This window comes from Elephas maximus, chromosome 14, assembly GCF_024166365.1.
Source record: "Elephas maximus indicus isolate mEleMax1 chromosome 14, mEleMax1 primary haplotype, whole genome shotgun sequence".
In the NCBI taxonomy this organism is placed as follows: domain Eukaryota; kingdom Metazoa; phylum Chordata; class Mammalia; order Proboscidea; family Elephantidae; genus Elephas; species Elephas maximus.
Window position 1 is genome coordinate 95,234,017 of NC_064832.1, and position 19,141 is coordinate 95,253,157.

Here is a 19,141-nt window from a genome sequence, read left to right on the forward strand (position 1 = left end):
GAAGAACTAGATGGTACCTGGCTACCATTACTGAAAGTTTTGAGCAAAGATTCTATAGCAGAATCGTAATCAAAAGGGGGGAAATGCAGAACAAAATTTAAAATTCTTGATGGAATCCAGACATTCTGAAGTCATGTTGGCTAGATGAACCCTGAGTTTTCACTTTTAATCCCTTATTGTCCCCGCCAAGAAATCAGAAAAAGTGGGCATCAGCTGACTATGTCCTTTTTCAATTTGTATTTTCTCAAATATTTGAGATGTTTGATTACTTCCTTCCAGGGTTAGCCAAACCCAAAGCTAGTTGTTCTGGATCTTACCACTCTCCTCTTCTTAACCACTCCTGGTAGCTGTTTCTCCTGTCCCCATGGCTTTTGTTGGCTTTTGTATATGCTGTTTATTTTTTTCTTCCTTTGTAGATCTAGACTGTAAAATGTTAGAGACAGATGTGACCTAGACCAATGTCATCGATTGAATTGTGTCCACCAAAATATAGTCAACTTCGTTAGGCCATGATTCCCAGTATTGTGTGGTTGTCCTCCATTTTGTGATTGTAATTTTATGTTAAAGAGGATTCGGGTAGGATTGTAACACCCTTACTAAGGTCATATCCCTGATCCAATATAAACAGAGTTTCCTTGGAATGTAGCCTGCACCACCTTCTATCTTACAAGAGATAAAAGGAAAGGGAAGCAAGCAAAGAGTGGGGACTTCATACCACCAAGAAAGCAGTGCCGAGAGCAGAGCGCATCCTTCCGACCCGAGTTTCCTGCGTGGAGAAGCTCCTAGTCCAGGGGAAGATTGATGACAGGGAACCTTCCTCTATAGTCGACAGAGAAAGCCTTACCCTGGAGCTGATGCCCTGAATTTGGACTTCTAGTCTACTAGACTGTGAGAGAATAAACTTCTGTTTGTTAAAGCCATCCACTTCTGTTACAGCAGCACTAGATGACTAAGACAACCACCATCCATTCAAACCCCCTGGTTTCCAACAAATGGATAGTTTGAGAGCTCGAGTGGTTCAATAGTAACAATAATTGTATGTAATATGTGTTGAACACTTAGTACAATATCCCAAATACTACAAAAAGAACATGGGTTTTCAAGTCAGATGAACTTCGGTTCAAATCACAGCTCAGTTACTTCAAGATGAGAAACCTTCAGATTCATCACCTGTAAGAGTTACAGTAATGATTAATTTTCAGGATTGTTATAAGGAAATGGCAATTATAATAATCGTAGCAGGTGTCATTTTCTGAGTTCTTTCTACATGTCAAACAAGCTGGGTTCCTGGGTGGTGCAAACAGCTTGCACTTGGCTACTAACTAAAACGTTAGCGGTTCAAGCACACACCACCATGCCATGGAAGAAAGGCCTGGCAATCTACTTCTGTAAAGATCACAGCCAAGAAAAACGTGTGGAGCACGGTTCTCCTCTGTAACACATGAGGTCTCCATGAGTCAGAATTGACTCGATGGCAATGGGTTTTGGGTTTTATTGTTGTTGTTCCAACAACCAAATAAGCGTTTCATATAATTGTCTCATTTAATCCTCACAGCTGTCTTGTGAGTGGCTGTGATTCTCCCCATTAGCTGGGAGGGCAAGAGTGGGATTTAAACCCAGGTCTGTGGGATTCAAATGTCCCTGCTCTTATCCACAACATGACATTACCTTGAAAATAGAAATAATAGGTGTAAATGCCCAGCACAGTGCTGCATCCAGAGCCGACATTCAATGTAAAGGTACTAGTTTTTTATTTGTTCGTGGCTGTGGTTGCTCCTGGCCTTATGGCCTGTCCACAGGTCTGAGCTCTGACATTCCACCATGATGTTCCCTTTGACTTCTGCTCCTAACCCGTTGTTATTGTCTTTTTTTTTTTTAAATAATATTGTGTTTTTGCTGAAAGTTTATACAGGAAATTAGGTTCCCCTTTGACAATTTCTGCACACATTCCTCAGTGACATTAGTTACATTTTTTACAATGTGTCAACATTCTCTTTAATTGCATTTTGGTTGTTCTGTTCCCAGTATTCTAGCTTCCCTGCCCCCTTATCATCTCACTTTCTTTAGATTAATCATTTACCTTTTGGTCTCGTATAGATGGTTTTTTACTGGAGCGCTGTACTCATGGGTAATATCTTTTATATTGTGTGCTAATCTGCTATTTCGCTAAAAGGTGATCTCGGGATAGTTTCAGTTCAGTGTTTAGAGAGTGTCTCAGGGAGTCCTCTAGTCTCAACTGGTCCAGTAATTCTGGACTTTTTAAGAATTTGAGTTCTGTTCCGTGTTTTTCTCCCATTCTATCAGGCTGCACCCTTTGTGGCCCTGATCAGAACAATCGGTAGTGGTAGCTGGGCACCACCTAGTTCTTCTGGTCTCAGGGCAGATGAGGCCGTGGCTCATGTAGGCTGTTAGTCCTACAGACTAGTTTCTTCTCTGAGACTTTTGTTTCCTTCTTTTGCTACTGACGACAAGGTTAATAGTTGTATCTTAGGTGGCTGCTCTCAAGCTTTTAAGACCCCAGACACTACTCACCTCACCAGGATGCAGCATGTGAACTGTGTGAACTGTGTTATGCCAAATGACTGAGTTGTCCCGTGAGACTAAGGTCCTAAACCTTCAAACCTAGAACTGTCATTGTTTTCTTGTGTGATCCTTTCATTCTAGTTGGTGAACAAGCCAGTCTTTTCATATCACATACAGATTTCAGTTCTCTAACAGTCATTGCTTTCTAACCAGGGGTTCCTTTTCTCATCTGTGTTAGATGCTATCTTAGAGGCTTAAGCTGGCAGAATCTCTAAATAAGTGAGCCATCACTATAAGAGCTTTTCTTACAATGAAGTAGACCTGCCCAAAGAAGCCTCTCAACAGAAGTAGGTCAGGTCGTGTTGTCCAAGACGTGGAGCAGATTCCCACTCAGGGCAACCCCGTGTGTGTCCGAGCAGAACTGGGTTCCACAGGGTTTTCATGGAGCAGATTCCCACTCAGGGTGCCCCCGTGTGTGTCCGAGCAGAACTGGGCTCCACAGGGTTTTCAGTGGCTGAGTTTTGGAACTAGATCACCAGAATTTTCTTCTGAGTCACCTCTGGGTGGACTCAAACCACCAACCTTTCAGTTAGCAGCCAAGCACATTAACCATTTTCACAACCCAAAAACCAAACCCATTACCCTCAAGTCAAATCTAACTCCTAGCCACCCTGTAGGACAGAGTGGAACTGCCCCATGGGGTTTCAGTGCTGTAGTCTTTATGGAAGCAGACTGCCACATCTCTCCCCCAGGGAGCGGCTGATGGATTCCAACCACTGACCTTTTTGGTTAGCACCCAAAGGCTTAACCACTGCACCACCAGGGCTCCTCCTTGCACCACCCAGGGCCTCCAAAAACATGATTATATAAGAAAAAGTTTGAAACCACCCAACCTGTAAGAAAATGTTGTTTATATCTCCTAATGTCTATCCTACAGAAGTTTTCTAACCATATATAAATTTGTTTTAATTTATACCTAAACTATGAATGGTCTGGTGAAAACAGTCCCCAGGTGACATATCACAGTGTCGAAATTATATTTTTAAATGACCATCCCCAAACCCCACATTTCTTGATACTTTAATTTCAGACAGTTAACCTCAACCCAAAGAAACGATCCTTTTCATAAAGTCGCTATAGCAATAATTTCTTTTTCTTCCTTCTCTCTTTCTTCCTTCCTTCCTTCCTTCATTGATTTATTGATTGATTGGAGGCTTAATAAATTTTCCTCAACAGGACGGATGTTAAAAAGTCCTCAGTGCTGTGGGGACCATGGTCCTGGGGAACATCTAGCTCAATTGGCATAACATAGTTTATAAAGAAAATGGTCTACATTCTACTTTGGTGAATAGCGTCTGCGGTCTTAAAAGCCTGTGAGCGACCATCTAGGATACTCCACTGGCCTCACCCCTTCAGGAGCAAGGAAGAATGAATTAAACTAAAGATACAAGGGAAAGATTACTCGAAAGGACTAATGGACCACATCCACCACGGCCTCCACCAGACTGAGTTCAGTACAACAAGATGGTGCCCGGCTACCACCACTGACTGCTCTGACAGGGATTGCAATAGAGAGTCCTGGACAGAGCTGGAGGAAAAATGTAGAACAAAATTCTAACTCAAAAAGAAAGACCAGACTTGCTAGCCAGACAGAGACTGGAGAAACTCTGAGAATATGCCCCCTCAGACACCCTTTCAGCTCAGTAATGAGGTCACTCCTGAGGTTCACTCTTCAGCCAAAGATTGAACAGGCTCATGGAACAAAACAAGACTAAAGGGGCACACGAGTCCTGGGGCAGGGACTGGAAGGCAGGAGGGGACAGGAAAGCTGGTAATAGGGAACCCAGGGTTGAGAAGGGAAAGCGTTGACATGTCGTGGGGTTGTTAACCAATGTCATACAACAATGTGTGTACTAACTGTTTGATGAGAAACTAGTTTGTTCTGTAAACCTTCACCTAAAGTACAATAAAAAAAAAAAAAAAAAGGAAAAAAAAGTCCTCAGGCCATCACTGAATTTACTGTGTGTGCGTCTCTTTTTCTGACAACAGTGGCTCGCAAATTGCAAGGCAACATTTGCGGGAGGATCAAGGGATGGAGTGATTACCTGCCAGCCAGGGGACTCGGAAGAAAAGGTAATAAAAGTCTGTGAGAATTTCTCTCTTCTGTGCTCTGACATCATATGTTGGTTTTGACCCGCCCAAGAAGAAAGAACCAGGCAAAATCATTCATCTCAGACGTTCCCATGAGCCCAAATAGAGTAAGACAGAATGACGTCAAGCCAAGCATGACTGTGTGTTGATGTGAGTTGGGGTTGATTTCTTCTTTTTGGAAAAAAGTAGTGGTGTGAGAATAACCTGTTTGCTGGACACTGTCTAATGATACTAACAATAAATTGTTCTTAAGTCAGAATATAAAACCAAATTTCATTCATTCTTCACTTAGCTCCTTCAGTGAAGGAGGTCTTGGTTTATCTTTTAGCAATCACTCTAAAACCAGCTTTTTCATTTAGAGTTCCTTTAACTACGCACCTTGAAAGAGGTTGTTTGTAAATGTCGGCCATACTTGTAAAGCAAATTGGGGAGAAGAGTGTGAGTGGATTAAAGTCGTTCATTCAACAGTTGTGAGTGAGTACCTTCTCTATGGCCCATATATACCATGGATACACAGTGAACAACAGACAGAGCCTCTGCCCTCACACAGCTTCTGGGCTTGCCACAGAGGCAAACGTTAATCAAAAGATCATACAGGTATAAACCACAATGAGTACCAGGAAAGAAAGGCAAGAACAGTAAGCTATAAGAGCATATGGCAGGAGACCAAGACCCAATTCTGGGAAGGGTTCTCTGTGGAAGTGCCATTGAAGCTGACATCTAAAATACAAGCTAGAGTTAAGGAAGTGAAGGGGGGTGGGTGGAGAGCCTGTGCAAATGCCCTGAGGCAGGAGAGAACCTGCCCTTTTGCAAGAGCTCCATGTAGCCAGTACAGAAAGTCGATAAGGAGAAAAATTTAACAAGAGTGTGGAGAAGCTGGCAGAAGCCAGACTATGCCGGGCTTGGGTGTTTATCTTAGCAATTGTAGCTCTTAACCACTGCACTACCAGGACTCCATCTTAGCAGCAATAGCAAGCAATTGAAGGGTTTTAACAGGAGTTTATGATTAAATTAAGGAGCCCTGGTGGTGCAGTGGTTAAGCACTAGGCTGCTAACCAAAAGGCTGGTGGTTCAAAGCCACTCAGCAGACCTTCAGGAGTAAGACCTGGCGATCTGCTCCCATAACAATCACAGCCTAGGAAACTCTATGGGGCAGTTATGAGTCGAAGCTGACTCGACGGCACCCAACAGCAACAATTGTTATTGAAGTTTTCAGTCTGAGAGTAGCTGTCTGTGCCATGACGAGTCACCCAGTGAGCCCCTGGATTGTTTTCGTGAAGGAAGCAGAAAGACTGGACGCGAAAATGACCAGGCTGAGAAATAGCTAGATGGAGTATTGAGGTGAGACTGACGTTTCCAGTTGCTGCCTTTTTGAGGACATAGGTTTATATTCCACTTTATGGTTTACAGGGAGCTTTCTTATCCTTGGAGTCATTTCATTCTCCCTGCTCTATAGATGAGGAAAGGAGCCATGGTGATGCAGTGGTTAAGCGCCCAGCTTTGACCCAAAAAGTCAGTGGTTTGAACCCGTCATCTCTTTTTCTGAAGAAAGATGTGGCAGTCTGCTTCCGTAAAGATTTACACTCTTGGAAACCCTATGGGGCAGTTCTGCTCTGTCCTGTAGGATCGCTATGAGTGAGAATCACCTTGATGACAATGGGTTTGGTTTTGGTTTTACAGATGAGGACATTCATCCAAGGATACACGGCTGATTAGTGAAAGGCAGAACTATAGCGTGGCCAGAAAGTCTGGAACATGGCAAATACACATTTCGATTTTAAAATAGGTGTTTCTATTGTGCTTATAATTTTATCTGTTGAGTTATTTTCTTTGGCTAGTTGCTCCTTTTTTTTCCTAGTTCTTCTCCATCTTCCTTGAACCAAGCTTTCCCTTGTTTGTGCTTTTACTTCTCACCTCTTGTTTATTCTTTCTCATTTCTTCCTCACCCGCCTCTTCCTGTCTTCCCTTGCTTCTCATCTCTTTTCTTGTGTTTTACAAAATCCAAGGATGAAGAAAATAGCGCTCATCTATTCATCCATTTGTGTGTGTGTCCATGGCAAGGAGTACTGCTTAAGTGCTCAGCTGCTAACCGAAAGGTTGGTGGTTCAAACCCCCCCAGTGACTCCACAGGAGAAAGACCTGGCTGTCTGCCCTGGTAAACCTAGAACACCTTGTGGGGCCGCTCTGCTCTGTCACACGGGGTTGCTGTGAGTCAGAATCAACGCGGCAGCGCCCAACAACAACACAAACACGGCAACCCTGTTAGCATTATAGTACAAAAAGGCTTGCGAATACAAAAGCAGGAAGCAGGAACTAATGGTTTCCAAGCACGGTACAGAATTAGTCTTGATTTGATCCTCTACAATGATCCTTTCAAGTAAGGGTGCTTCCAGTTTTGCGGATGAGAGACCGGAAGCTGAGAGGCTAATGGTAAAGGCCACGCCCTTCCCGTTTGTCGGTACCTGCTCTCATTTAGCCCTGGAGACAAGAGATGCACACCAGGAAAAGGTAGAGAATATGCTGAGCACCCCTTACAAAGGGGCAAGGAGGACAGGAACAGCAAGTGAACTTAGAACTTGCAGAATCTATGTCTGGAGGGAAACTGAGACGCAAACACATGAATAAATGCTGCACGTGTGTGTTCTGTTTCAGACATGTGTGTCCTTTATGAAAGGGCCAGTGTGTACCTTACTAAGCCTAGCAAAGTCCTTGAACAGGCAGAGGCACCATCAGCCAGAGACGAAGGCAGCACACAACCAGGCAGTGGCGTCCCCCCACCCTTGGGTCCTACCCAGGCTGCTCGGCGCTTTGCCCACAGCTGATTTCTCCTTGTTCTTAAAAAGTGTCGTAAGTCAGGATTGCCGTGGAATTGTTAGTGGAAGGGTAAATACTGAACACTTTCTGCACATCGAGTATTTTCCAATTTCTCCTCCCTCACCAGGAAGTCGTAGGCATCAGAATGAAGGAAGGTTACACACTGGTGGTCTGCAAACTCACAGACACATTTCATTAACTTTGTGCAGTAGTTTTTCATTAAGCTTCCACAGTATTTTTCAATGGAACTTACATTTAAAAATTGAAAATTTTCACAAACAAAACTGGATTTCTGGCGTCTCTAAAAAAAAGGTCTAGCAACACTGGGACTGCCTTCCGAGGAGACAGCAGTCAGCTAGGGTTGAGTATCAGCTGCCCCATTGGACTATCTTTCATGTTTCTCGCTGCCTCTTGAGCTCCTAATGCTGAAGGCACGAGTCAGGTGCTCCTCACCATGAGGCTTGGACTGTTGTTTTTCTTCTAATAGGAAAATATGTCTCTGTACGCAAGTCCCCAAGGAGCCCCAGGGGCGCGATGGTTAAGCCTTTGGCCGCTAACTGAAAGGTTGGTGGTTCGAACCCACCAGCCGCTCCTCGGGAGAAAGATGTGGAAGTCTGCTTCCCATAAAGATTACAGCCTTGGAAACCCTATAGGGCAGTTCTACTCTATCCTATAAGGTCGCTGTGAGTCATAATCTACTTGATAGTGACCAGTTTAACGGCTACCTAAGTCCCCAAAATGAGAAAAGGAAAGCTAGAGAAGAAGGCTGCATGTTTCAAGTAAAATGGGAAAGTACTCTTCTTTGCAGATGTGAGAAACAGTTCTGTGTATATCCTATAGGGTCACTATGAGTCAGTCGGATTTGACTCGACAGCACTGGGTTGCTGGAAATATGCAAGCGCCTGTCTACTCAATTTATTTACTGATAACCAAAAAGTTGGCAGTTTGAGTCCACCCAGAGGCACCTTAGAAGGAAGGCCTGCAATCTACTTCCAAGAAACCAGCCACTGAAACCCCTACGGAGCACAGTTCTACCCTGACGCACAAGGGGTCACCATGAGTCAGAGCCGACTCCACGGCTGCTGGAGCTGGGACGTTGGAGTCCTCAGTGCCCGCATGAAACAATAAAACAGTGTTTCTAAGAGACATTGCCTAGACTCAGGGAGGAAATGGCTTTTTAAAAAGACGGTGATGATATATAAATGCTTTAGGCTTCTTGATGATTATAATGACAATTCTCTTAGAATAATAGAATAATAAGCACCCATTAAAAAAAAGCCCATTGCTGTCAAGTCGATTCGGACTCTTAGCAACCCTATAGGACAGAGCAGAGCTATCTCATAGGGTTTCCAAGGCTGTCATCTTTATGGAAGCAGGCTGCCACATCTTTCTCCCGCGGACCAGCTTGTGGGTTTGAACCACTAACCTCTCAGTTAGCAGCCGAGCACTTAACCACTGCGCCACAGGGCTCCTGGAAAGAATAAGGCACAGTATACACTGAGTGGAACATAAGAGAAGGAGCGTGGTTTATGTGCCTCACGTAATGTGTCTCCCTCACTGGTAGACAAAGCTTTAGGAACGTTGTCTCAGCCTACGCATGTCAAGAGGAGAGACAAAAAGTCTTCAAGACTTAAAACCAGCACTTGTGATTTGGGGATTCATTCTGGATGACTGCTCTTCAAGCTAAATGTGGGGGCAGGGAGACTCTAGCCCTCCCAGCTGTAGGTTCCCGGGGTAGCCTGGCCCTGCAGCTAATTAGCACAGCTCAGCGCCCCATGTCTGCAGAGGTGGCCCCTGGGAAGCTGGAGATGTTTCCCTTCCACCTGTTACAAGTGGTTCGAGTTGACACACTCATAGATTTCACAGATCTTGCTAAGTGCCTACTTGAGCGGTTGACCTTTTGGACTCAAGTGCATATAATTCCATATACAGTTATATGTAACCTAACATAACAATTTCACGTTATTACATTCAAGTCATTATGCCAGCTGTTAGGGCATTGTTGGACACTGACCCTCTCCGTTATACACGGCGACCCCCGGTTATGAGCATCCAGTTTATGTACAACCTGTAGTTATGAACCAACCCCCCGAAAGCCTATTATACTAAAAATTTGTGCTACATACAATGGATGGTTCGTAATAACAAACGGGTGCTACTTTGTGGCACACGTCAAAACAGTATTATTATCATGTTGAAGATGTTTTAGCGTATCTGGAAGTTTTTTTTAATGTTTTTACGCATAGAAAGGTACGCTATATACTAAGACATACATTTGACCGACCGCCATTGGATGCGAACCGCACCTAACTGTTCCCGCTTAACGTAAGAATGCAACTTGAAGACAGACGGGAAGGAAATGTGTTCATAATCCAGGGACTGTCTGTACTTGCTGTTTCTTCAACATAATGAGAAGCCAACCAACCATCTCTGTTCTCATATTAGTTAATAAAAAAATGTTGAACAAGGAGCCATCCAGGACGGACAAACCCCTGAAACTATTGCCCTGAGATCATCTTTAAGCTTTAAACAAAAAATATCCCCTGAAGTCTTCTGAAAATCAAATAGTAGTTCAGCTTCACCAGTAAAGATTATCTGCCTTGAGCCCTGTGCTCTTTTAAGAACTATCTATATGGGACCAAATTGACAATAGCAAATCAAAAGTTTACATAGGAACCTTAGGGGAAGTGAGTTTATGTTAATGGGAGAGGAGCAACTCAGCAAAGGAGGGTGAGAATGGTTGCACAACTCGAAGAATGTGATCAATGCCACTGAATTGTGTGTGTAGAAAACAGTTGAGTTGGTGTATGTTCTGCTCTGAATATTCTCAACAAAAAAAAAATAAAATGTTTTTAAAAAAGAAAATAACAGAACTCATACAATATAAGTCCACTTAAAAAAATTTTTTTAAAAACATGCAAAAAAAAAAAATGTTGAACAAGACAAGACTTTTCTCCAGCTAAGTGGGAAGACATTAAATATCATCCTTCGGATATAGTCAGTCAACGGGGTAGCGGCAGCGTCGGACCTCGTCTGACTTCAGGGAGGATGAGAATCAGCGCCAGCATTAGCCCAAAGCTGATTGCTGTGAGGTAGAGGTCAGACATATCTCCACCCTCCAACCTTTTTACCAGTTCTGACACTAGTCATCCTCCCCACATCACTCCCTACTTCCCTGCTGGGTTCCATAATTTGTTGCAATGGCCACACAGAACTCACAGACCCGACTCACAGTTATATGGTTTATTAGGGAAGTAACATGGGATCAAGGTTAACTTGGAAGGAGTAGGATCAATGTCAGGAAGCACACAGGCAAAGTCTGGAAGGCTCCCCAGAGTGAAGAGTCCATCCCTCCCTTCTTCAGTGTAGGACAGCTCTCTGTCTGTTGCTCGCTCTCTTTCTCTCTCTGGCAGCCCTGCAGCCCTCCTATCAGCCCCCTCTCCGGTCTGGCCCCATCCCCTGCTCAGACAAGTGTTACAGCTTCTTAGCTCCATCAACAGTGCCTGGAGGCACCCCACTCTGCCAGCAAGCCTCCTGCCCAGAGGTGCTCAGCTCTCTCGCTCCGTGGGTTGGCATACCCACTGTAGCTGCCTCGCTCCATGGCCAGGAAGCCCACCTCACCATCTTGAGCCAGTCACCTGGTTCTTCCACCACTCCAGTGTTACAGCTCCCTGTCTCCTGGGTCTAGAAGGTTCTCAGCACAGGGACCTCAGGTCCAAAGGATGAGCTCTGCTCCAGGCTCTTCTTCTTAGTGATAGTGAGGTCCCCCTCAACCTCTGTGGGATGGGTGCTTATATAGGCAAGTGGCTCAATTCTATTAGACATATTTTACACACCCTGTTTGCATAATAGCTAATCAGTCTTCGCTAAACTGACCAATCCATTCATAAGCGCTCCACCTATTTGCATAATAACAGACATTTTCTGCTGGCAGGGACTGGCCTCTTCCCTGGGTGAAAGTAAGAAGCTTCTCCAAAGGACTAGGGCAATGGTAACATCCCCTCAGGGCCCCAGGGGAGAAGCTCCCAAACTGTTTGCTTTTCCTCCCTTTTCCCCAGAACCAAGGCAAAAGGCCCCATAAAGAAGCTCGTTTTACCACAGTCTGCTACTAGGAATTCTCTTTCCTAAATTTACTAAGGAAATGTCTGCTAACGTACATATCGTTCATACCTGCTTAGGAGGCTAAATGCAGACGTACATTACCGAGGAGAGAAACTGCATGGTTAGGCCAGATTATCTCCATTTTACCCCCTTTAGTTCAAACCCGTGGCTTTTAGAGATTAAAAATGACAAGGACAATAGCCAGTCCAGCACACTGAGGCTCATCTTCGGTCGTATTGAAAATTTCTTAGATATTAACTGATGGGTGGTCTCAGAAACATAGAATCTGTGTGAGAACAGAATTCAAAGTAACAAGATGTGGCTGTGCTATTGTTAATCAGAGGAGCCCTGGTGGCACAGTGGTTGAGCGCTTGGCTTTGCACCAAAAGGTCAGCGATGCAAACCGACTAGCCACTCCTCGGGAGAAAGATGTGGCATTCTGCTTCGGTAAAGATTACAGCCTTGGAAACCCTACCGGGCAGTTCTCTCCTCTGTCCTACAGGGTTGCTGTGATTTAGAATCTACTCGACGGCAACAGGTTTATTTTTTGTAATTGTTAATCAGTAAGAATTAGATTGCTCTGTTTTTTGTTTTTTGTTTTTTTTAATCTGCTCTGTTCCTCAGTTCTCCAGGGTCAGTTTTTAGGTGCTTGATCTTTTTTCTCATTTTGAGAAAACACACCTCTAGAGGAACCCTGGTAGTAAAATGGTTAAGAGTTGGACTGCTCACCGAAGTGTCAGTGGTTCAAACCCAGCCAGCAGTGGCTCTGCAGGAAAAAACCTGGCGATCTGCTCCCATAAAGATTACAATCTAGGAAACCCTATGGGGCAGTTCTGCTTTGTCACATGGGGTTGCTATGAGTCAGAATTGACCCAATGGCACACAAGAACAACAACAACAAATTATACACGGGAACCTGTGAGAGCCAGAACTCAAAGGGATTGCCTTATTTTTCCAGGTCTGACAAGTGTTCCACGTTTGACAGGGTGCAGCCTTACCACTTTTCTATTGATCATTTTAGTGGAAAATATTTGAGTTTTCCTTCTCTGACAGGTTTCCACCTTACACAGGTTCTGGCTTTCGCAGGTTTTAGTCTATTTCTAAATCAGGCCACATCAGGAAACGAGCTGAAAGAAAATCCTTGTGGCCCAATGAAGCAACGACATTCCTGCAGCATTTGTCAAAAGAACCTTAAGTCACCGAAACACAGACAACATTCCTAAGGATTTCTAGTTTTAAAAACTAGCCACAGTAAAGCACAGGGGAAAAGTGAACATTTTCCATAAAATAGCCCCTAGAAAGACATTTTCCACTATCATTTTGGAGTTCTGAACACAGAGCAGGTCCCCCCTGGGCACTAGGGAAGGAATCTGAGATAATAACTATCAAGGCGGCATGAACTCCTAAAAAGGAAGGACTCACGGAGAGCTGGTGTCTGTCCAAGCTGGCCGTCTCCCCAGAATACGCCGTCCTGTGCCCTGGGCCCCGAGAATTCACTGACAATAAGACAATGAACTCCTTAACACCCTGTGGGGGTCAAAGCCCCCCTTGCCTTTTATTGAACAGAGAAGATTCTCCTTAACTCACGTGTGAGCTTCTTGGGTTACCACCTTCTTTTGGAAGATGGTGAAATATATATATGTATGTATGTACGTATATCCATTTTCTTCACACAAAACCATGTTATTTACCCAGCATTTGTTTCATTCCACGCTTCTGAAAAGTAAATCCCATGGCAGGAAGAGTTACTTTGCTAAAGTGTACACTAAACATTTCAATCAAATTTGAAGTTTTCCTCAAATTCTTCACAGTGGAGGGTCCTGCCAAAATAAACTAAAGGCTCCGGCCCTGGACCTCTTTCTGGTGCAGCACTGGATTTCAGAAGGTTGGTTATAAAAACCTCTAGACATAGTTGGAAGTTTTCTTGAAAATAGTGACTACCTCCGGCTGTCTAATTTATGTCATAGACTTAAAGGTGTTTATCTTTCAAAGCCTCAGAAGATATTCACGGCCAAGGTCCAAACAACCACTCACTAAAGACAATACAGCAGTCAGCCATGTACCAGGCCCAGGTGATACTAGCAACAGGTGAGGGGAGAAGGGAGCCTTGGAGTGCAGGGGCAGGGAGGGGGAGATCTTTGAATTCTGTCTGTAGGTACTCAGACATAATAACCTGATAGTTTTATTTGTTCTTATGCATTGTACCCTATGTTAAAAGACAATAGGTTAAACTGAGGTGAGTTTTGTTTTGTTTTATCTTTGAAAGAGCTTTAAAATACAGGGTTTTTTGTTGTCAGGGGTTAAATACTGAGTGAGACAGGTCTTAAACATTTTGAAAATACAGAACCCATATGTTGGTCCAAATTTAGGCATGGTCAATTAAAAAAATAAAAATTCTAAGTCAAGTTGTGGTTATCTCTTTCTGTATACCCAAACTTTCCATAAACCAATTCTACCGTTATTATATGGTTAAACCAAAAAATTCACTCCTTTGTAGCTATAGTTGAACATGACCCAGTTACAAATTTACATTATTTTAATCTAGCTATCGGTTCTAGCTAACTTTTAGAAAGTGTCTACTAGAAAAAATTATTTAAAAAATGAAATGCAAGTAACTATTTGTCCTACATCACATACACATTTAAGAGTGTGCAATGTTTATTCCTTTGAAATTACAATATCTCGCCATCTTATAAGGAGCCCTGGTGGCCCAACTGTTAAGTGCTTGACTGCTAACCAAAAGGTTGGTGGTTCAAACCCACCCAGCAGCTCTGTAGGAGAAAGACCTGGCCATCTGCTCCCATAAAGATTTTTTTAAAAAAGACTGTTGCCATTGCATTCATTCCGACTCATAGTGACCCTGTAGGACAGAGTAGAACTGCCCCGTAGGGTTTCCAAGGCTATGAATCTTTACAGAAGCAGACTGCCACATCTTTCTCCTGCAGAACAGTTGGTGGGTTCCAACCACTGACCTTTCATTTAACCTGTGTGCCATCAGGGCTCCCCAGAAAGATTACACCCTAGAAAACTGCATGGGGCAGTTCTACCTTGTCACATGGGGTTGATATGAGTCAAAATTGACTCTACAGCACTTAACAGCAACAGTGCTATAAAATATTCCCAATATGGAAGGCAATCTGACTTTTTAAAGAAAATGCCACTTAGATTGCTAATTGTATGTTAACTGGTGTTTGTGGTTTAGAAGATACAAAGCAAACCTTATTAAAGACTCTGCCTTAACTAATGTAAAGCAATATTACAATTTGGGGCTTTAGTTCTTCAAAAGGAGCCCTGGTGGTGTAATGGTTAAGCACTCGGCTGCTAACCAAAGGGTTGGCGGTTGAAACCCACCAGCTTCTCCACGGGAGAACAGATATAGAGATCTGCTCCCATAAACATTACAGCCTTGGAAACCCTGTGGGGGCAGTTCTACTCTATCACATGGGGTCGCTACAAGTTGGAATTGACTTGACGGCATCTAACAACAACAACATAGTTCTTCAAACATCTTATCATCACTCAGTTGGTCTCCTCACACCTTCACTGTGTTTCACATACTCTTCTCGTTTATACACTAAGATCTTCACGCAATAAAAGTTTGTGACTTCTAGTTTCCAAGACCGACTGACAAGTCTAATCGGAGAACCCTAAAAGATTACCAACTACATCTCTCTCAATGACATATTTCCCATTAGAGCTTGTTTTTTAACTGGATCGCTGTGCATGGTGAATGGGACATTTGCAACCGTGTATCAAGTTTGGGCGAGCGACGCTAATACCGTTAACGGATCTGCTCTTGGAAGAGAGCCGTGCTTTCTGTTGCATGCGTACACTGACCCTTGTACTTTCTTTCCTTTCCTTTGTTTCCTGTGCCATGCTTGCTGGGTAGCAAATGGAATCTCTTGCAGTAAGTTACAGTTCTTTCATACTCTTTGTCCATTTAGACATGGACTCACAATGAACCTTATGTTTACTGTTGCCATTGTATCTCTTAGCATGTTTTCCCTTTTTTGTTCCATTTTATTTGATTTGGTAGATCGAGACACGCAGTATTTTAGTAGCATTCTGGGCTGCTTCTGTCCCAAAGTAGAAACCTACGTTGCTATGAATTCTGATACTCTCAATGGAATATTCTGAAGAACTACCATTATTTAGCACTTAATGAGAATGAGCCCTTGTGGCACAGTGGTTAAGCACTAGGCTGCTAACCAAAAGGTCAGCGGTTCAAACTCACCCAGTGGCTCCATGGGACAAAGACCTGGTGATCTGCTCCCATAAAGATTACAGCCTAGGAAACCCTATGGGGCAGTTGTACTCTGTCACATGGGGTCACTGTGAGTCAGAATCGACTTGATGACACCAAACACAATTTTGTGTTTAGGAAAATCAGAGTATTCATAACTAGGTTTCACACTAAATTGTTAAAGTGACATTTGTTTTTAAACTTTTTATTTTTTAATTTATGAGTCCATGACAGCCATCTTTTGTATCAGATTTTAAAAGGTTTCCGTAAAGAAAACTTTGTTAAATGATCATAAAATGTTTTACTGAAACAACCAAAGATCCTTTGTGAGCTAATTAGCGAAGCTAGCTGCTTCTTTAAACCTTGGCTGGGTCTCAGTACAGAGATATCAAACAAGTTCAGTAGAAATTGCTTCCCTTAAGGGCAGAGGAAGGGTAGAGGGAGGAAGAAAACCTTACTCAGCATAGTATCAGCATACACTTAGTAGTTTTTTTTTTAATTAGGATCAAATTCTGTTATTAATATTATGAACAGAATATTTTTTCTAAAGCCAAAATTTAAATTTGTATAATTTCTCTCCTTAGACTGATTTGGGGGAATAATTTTAAGTCTCAGAAACTTGATTCCGAGCTGACGTTTTTAAAGTTCTGACCCGTTAGTACCCAGCCCCGTTGGGAACCCACAGAGGGAGTGTTTACTTTAAACCCCGTACTAAGCCCAGTCTCACTGGTGACTGCCGAGCCATGAACTTCTATCAAGTGTGGCATCCATGCACTACCTGGGAGCTAACCTGTTCTTGGAATAGCAGAGGCAAAGATTAGGTGAACTTTATAACCAGATACAGCTCCAAGAGTGGTATGATTACTGCTGTTGGGATCACTCCTGGGGTCCCCCCACCGAATAGTATACATAAGCTGTGAAACAAATATTTTAAATTCCAGGGCTATTTGTGGGGCTCAAGGGCCATTCTCTGTGATTACTTTTTAATGCTCTTGCCACAGAACGCTTGGAATGTTATCATAATTTCACCTTCCTTTTAAAGCATTTTGGCCCCTTTTCCGTATGTCTTTAATCCAACAAGTACTTATTGAGCACCGAGTGGGAATATTTATCGTACGTGAAACAGACGCGTTGCCCTAGAAGATCATACGACTGTTGCGTTGGCACGTACTTTAGGACAAGTGTCTGCACCCCACATGGCAGCCAGAACTATCACATGGAGTCACCCCCAAAGCATCTACTGGATTTATAAACTTGACACAACTAGTTACGCTCTTGCCGTTTGAATATACTTTTAATTAAAAAAAAAAAAAATCTTTACCTTTAAAAACAATTTGTACCTTGTAAACATTAAGACAACGAGTCAGCTATCATTTGTTGGCATTTAATTGGCAAATATCCTGACCATTTGGCAGCTCACAGGGCTCTTTTATGACCTCCACTCCTTTCTGATCAGTCGCCTGCCAGGAGCTCTGTGATCCTGTATCATACTGTGAATTTTTCATTGATATTTCTTGACTGGATTTTTTCTGTTTCATTGGAGATGATTGCTATGCTTCCTTAATTAAAAAAAAAAGAAAATTGTCTCCACCGAGATTTCACTTGTTACACAAGAATGATTCCCGAAGTTTCTTTTCCTTAGTAACTGTGTCCTCCCTCCCGTGTAACTTCTCTCCTTAGCAATTGGAACTGTGTCAGAGGCTATATAAGCTCCACTTCCAGCTGCTGCTGCTTTTCCAATCCTACTGTAAGCTCATTGGCCAGGTGCACGAAGTCAGTGCCATGCCCCAGGTAAGTCTGCACAGCCTGCCAAGTCTCTCCCCTAAAGTCAGGGCTGTTCTTTTGCTTTTGTCTGCCTTGGGTTTGTAACTCTTCAAGGGATTTCATTCTCACATAAGTATTTTCTTCACACACTAGTCTTTCAAATAAACTTGTCTCAAATTTATCTCCAGTCCCGTTTTTAAGAGGTTTTCTGGTGTTGGGTTGGATTAGGGTGAAGTAAGTGAGGCACCAACGCTGACCCTGACAGAGAGGCCTCTTTCATGGGACAGTCTAGGCGCCTCACTTGCCTCACCCTAATCTTCACCCTGTGGCTGGTCACCCTTACTTGAAACAAATTTCTTGTGTGGCAGTTTTTCTTCCTTTACATTCAGCGTTTAGTACTTGCTCTTAGGCTGAGACACAAAGGAAGTGCACGTGCAATACATTCACGCATGATACGCTGATACATTCTCCTTGCTTCTCTCCCATTTCCCTGCCCCGCTTGACAGCAGGATGCTAAACGTGAATGTAAAGAAGTAAAATACCATAAACATGCTGCTACCAAGTGAGCCAGTTTTCTGAGAAGTGAAGAAATGGTAATACCTGATTGTAGTAAGTGAAATAAGGAGCCCTAGTGGCTCAAAGGTTAAGTGCTCAGCTGCTACTTGAAAAGTTGGTGGTTTAAATACACCGAGCGGCTCCCTAGGACAAAGACCTGACAATCTACTCCCGTACAGATGACAGCCTAGGAAACCCTGCAGGGCAGTTCTACTCTGTCACACGGGGTCACCGTGAGTCAGAATTGACTCAACTTCACCTAGCGACAACAACAGTAAGTGAAATAATGGCAGCGTGCACTGGACATTACAGGCGCCCAGAGGACCAGCGTCTAATTCAGCTGGAGGCTGAGGTTCGCCAAGGGTTCCAAGCTTACGCTTCACCAGACCCCTGTGATCAAATGTCTTGCCCCTGGGGGTGGGACATCCAGCCTGCATCTAAATACAGTAAACATCTTTTTTCTCTTGTTATAACAGCTGCTGAATATGTCCAGGGAACTGAGCGACCTAAAGAAGAACCTGAAGGAGGCCACTGCAGCCATTGCAGCAGACCCCCTTTATGTAGAGGGTGCCTGGTCGGAGCCGACCTTCACGTCCACCGAAGCAGCCATCCAGGCCATGCTGGACTGCCTGAAGAACAACGACCTTGGCCGAGCTCTGCGGCAGATCAGGGAGTGCAGGTGCCTGGGCGCTTTCTTTTAGAGCCGGTTACGGAAACGCGGGAGCCTAGTGGTGCAATGGTTAAGTGCTCTGCTGCCAACCAAAAGGTCAAACCCACCCAGCGGCTCCTCAGGACAAAGACCTTGCCATCTGCTCAGATAAAGATGACAGCCTAGAAACCCTGTGGGGCAGTTCTCCTCTGTCACATTGGGTCACTATGAGTCGGAATTGACGAGACAGCACCCAACAGCAACAAAGGAAATACATACCTAACAGCTGAGTTGTCATGGTGGGCAATAAATCACCGCAGAAAGAGCATCTAGATACTTTG

General features: G+C 43.6%; 1 protein-coding gene across 11 annotated transcripts in view; it reads left to right on the top strand.

Moving 5' to 3' along the window:
• Nucleotides 1-19,141, top strand: part of FRY (FRY microtubule binding protein) — a 524,498-nt gene that overhangs the window by 502,332 nt on the left and 3,025 nt on the right. For 7 of the 11 annotated variants that reach the window (XM_049853229.1, XM_049853227.1, XM_049853221.1 and 4 more), the window contains 4 exons: nucleotides 4,573-4,656; nucleotides 15,479-15,496; nucleotides 17,513-17,623; nucleotides 18,628-18,830. In XM_049853229.1, the coding sequence (XP_049709186.1) occupies nucleotides 4,573-4,656; nucleotides 15,479-15,496; nucleotides 17,513-17,623; nucleotides 18,628-18,830 (416 nt within the window). Of the gene's footprint in view, nucleotides 1-628; nucleotides 4,527-4,572; nucleotides 4,657-15,478; nucleotides 15,497-17,512; nucleotides 17,624-18,627; nucleotides 18,831-19,141 lie in introns of those variants that run through there. The other 4 variants (XM_049853222.1, XM_049853226.1, XM_049853223.1 and 1 more) reach the window with 3 other exon arrangements.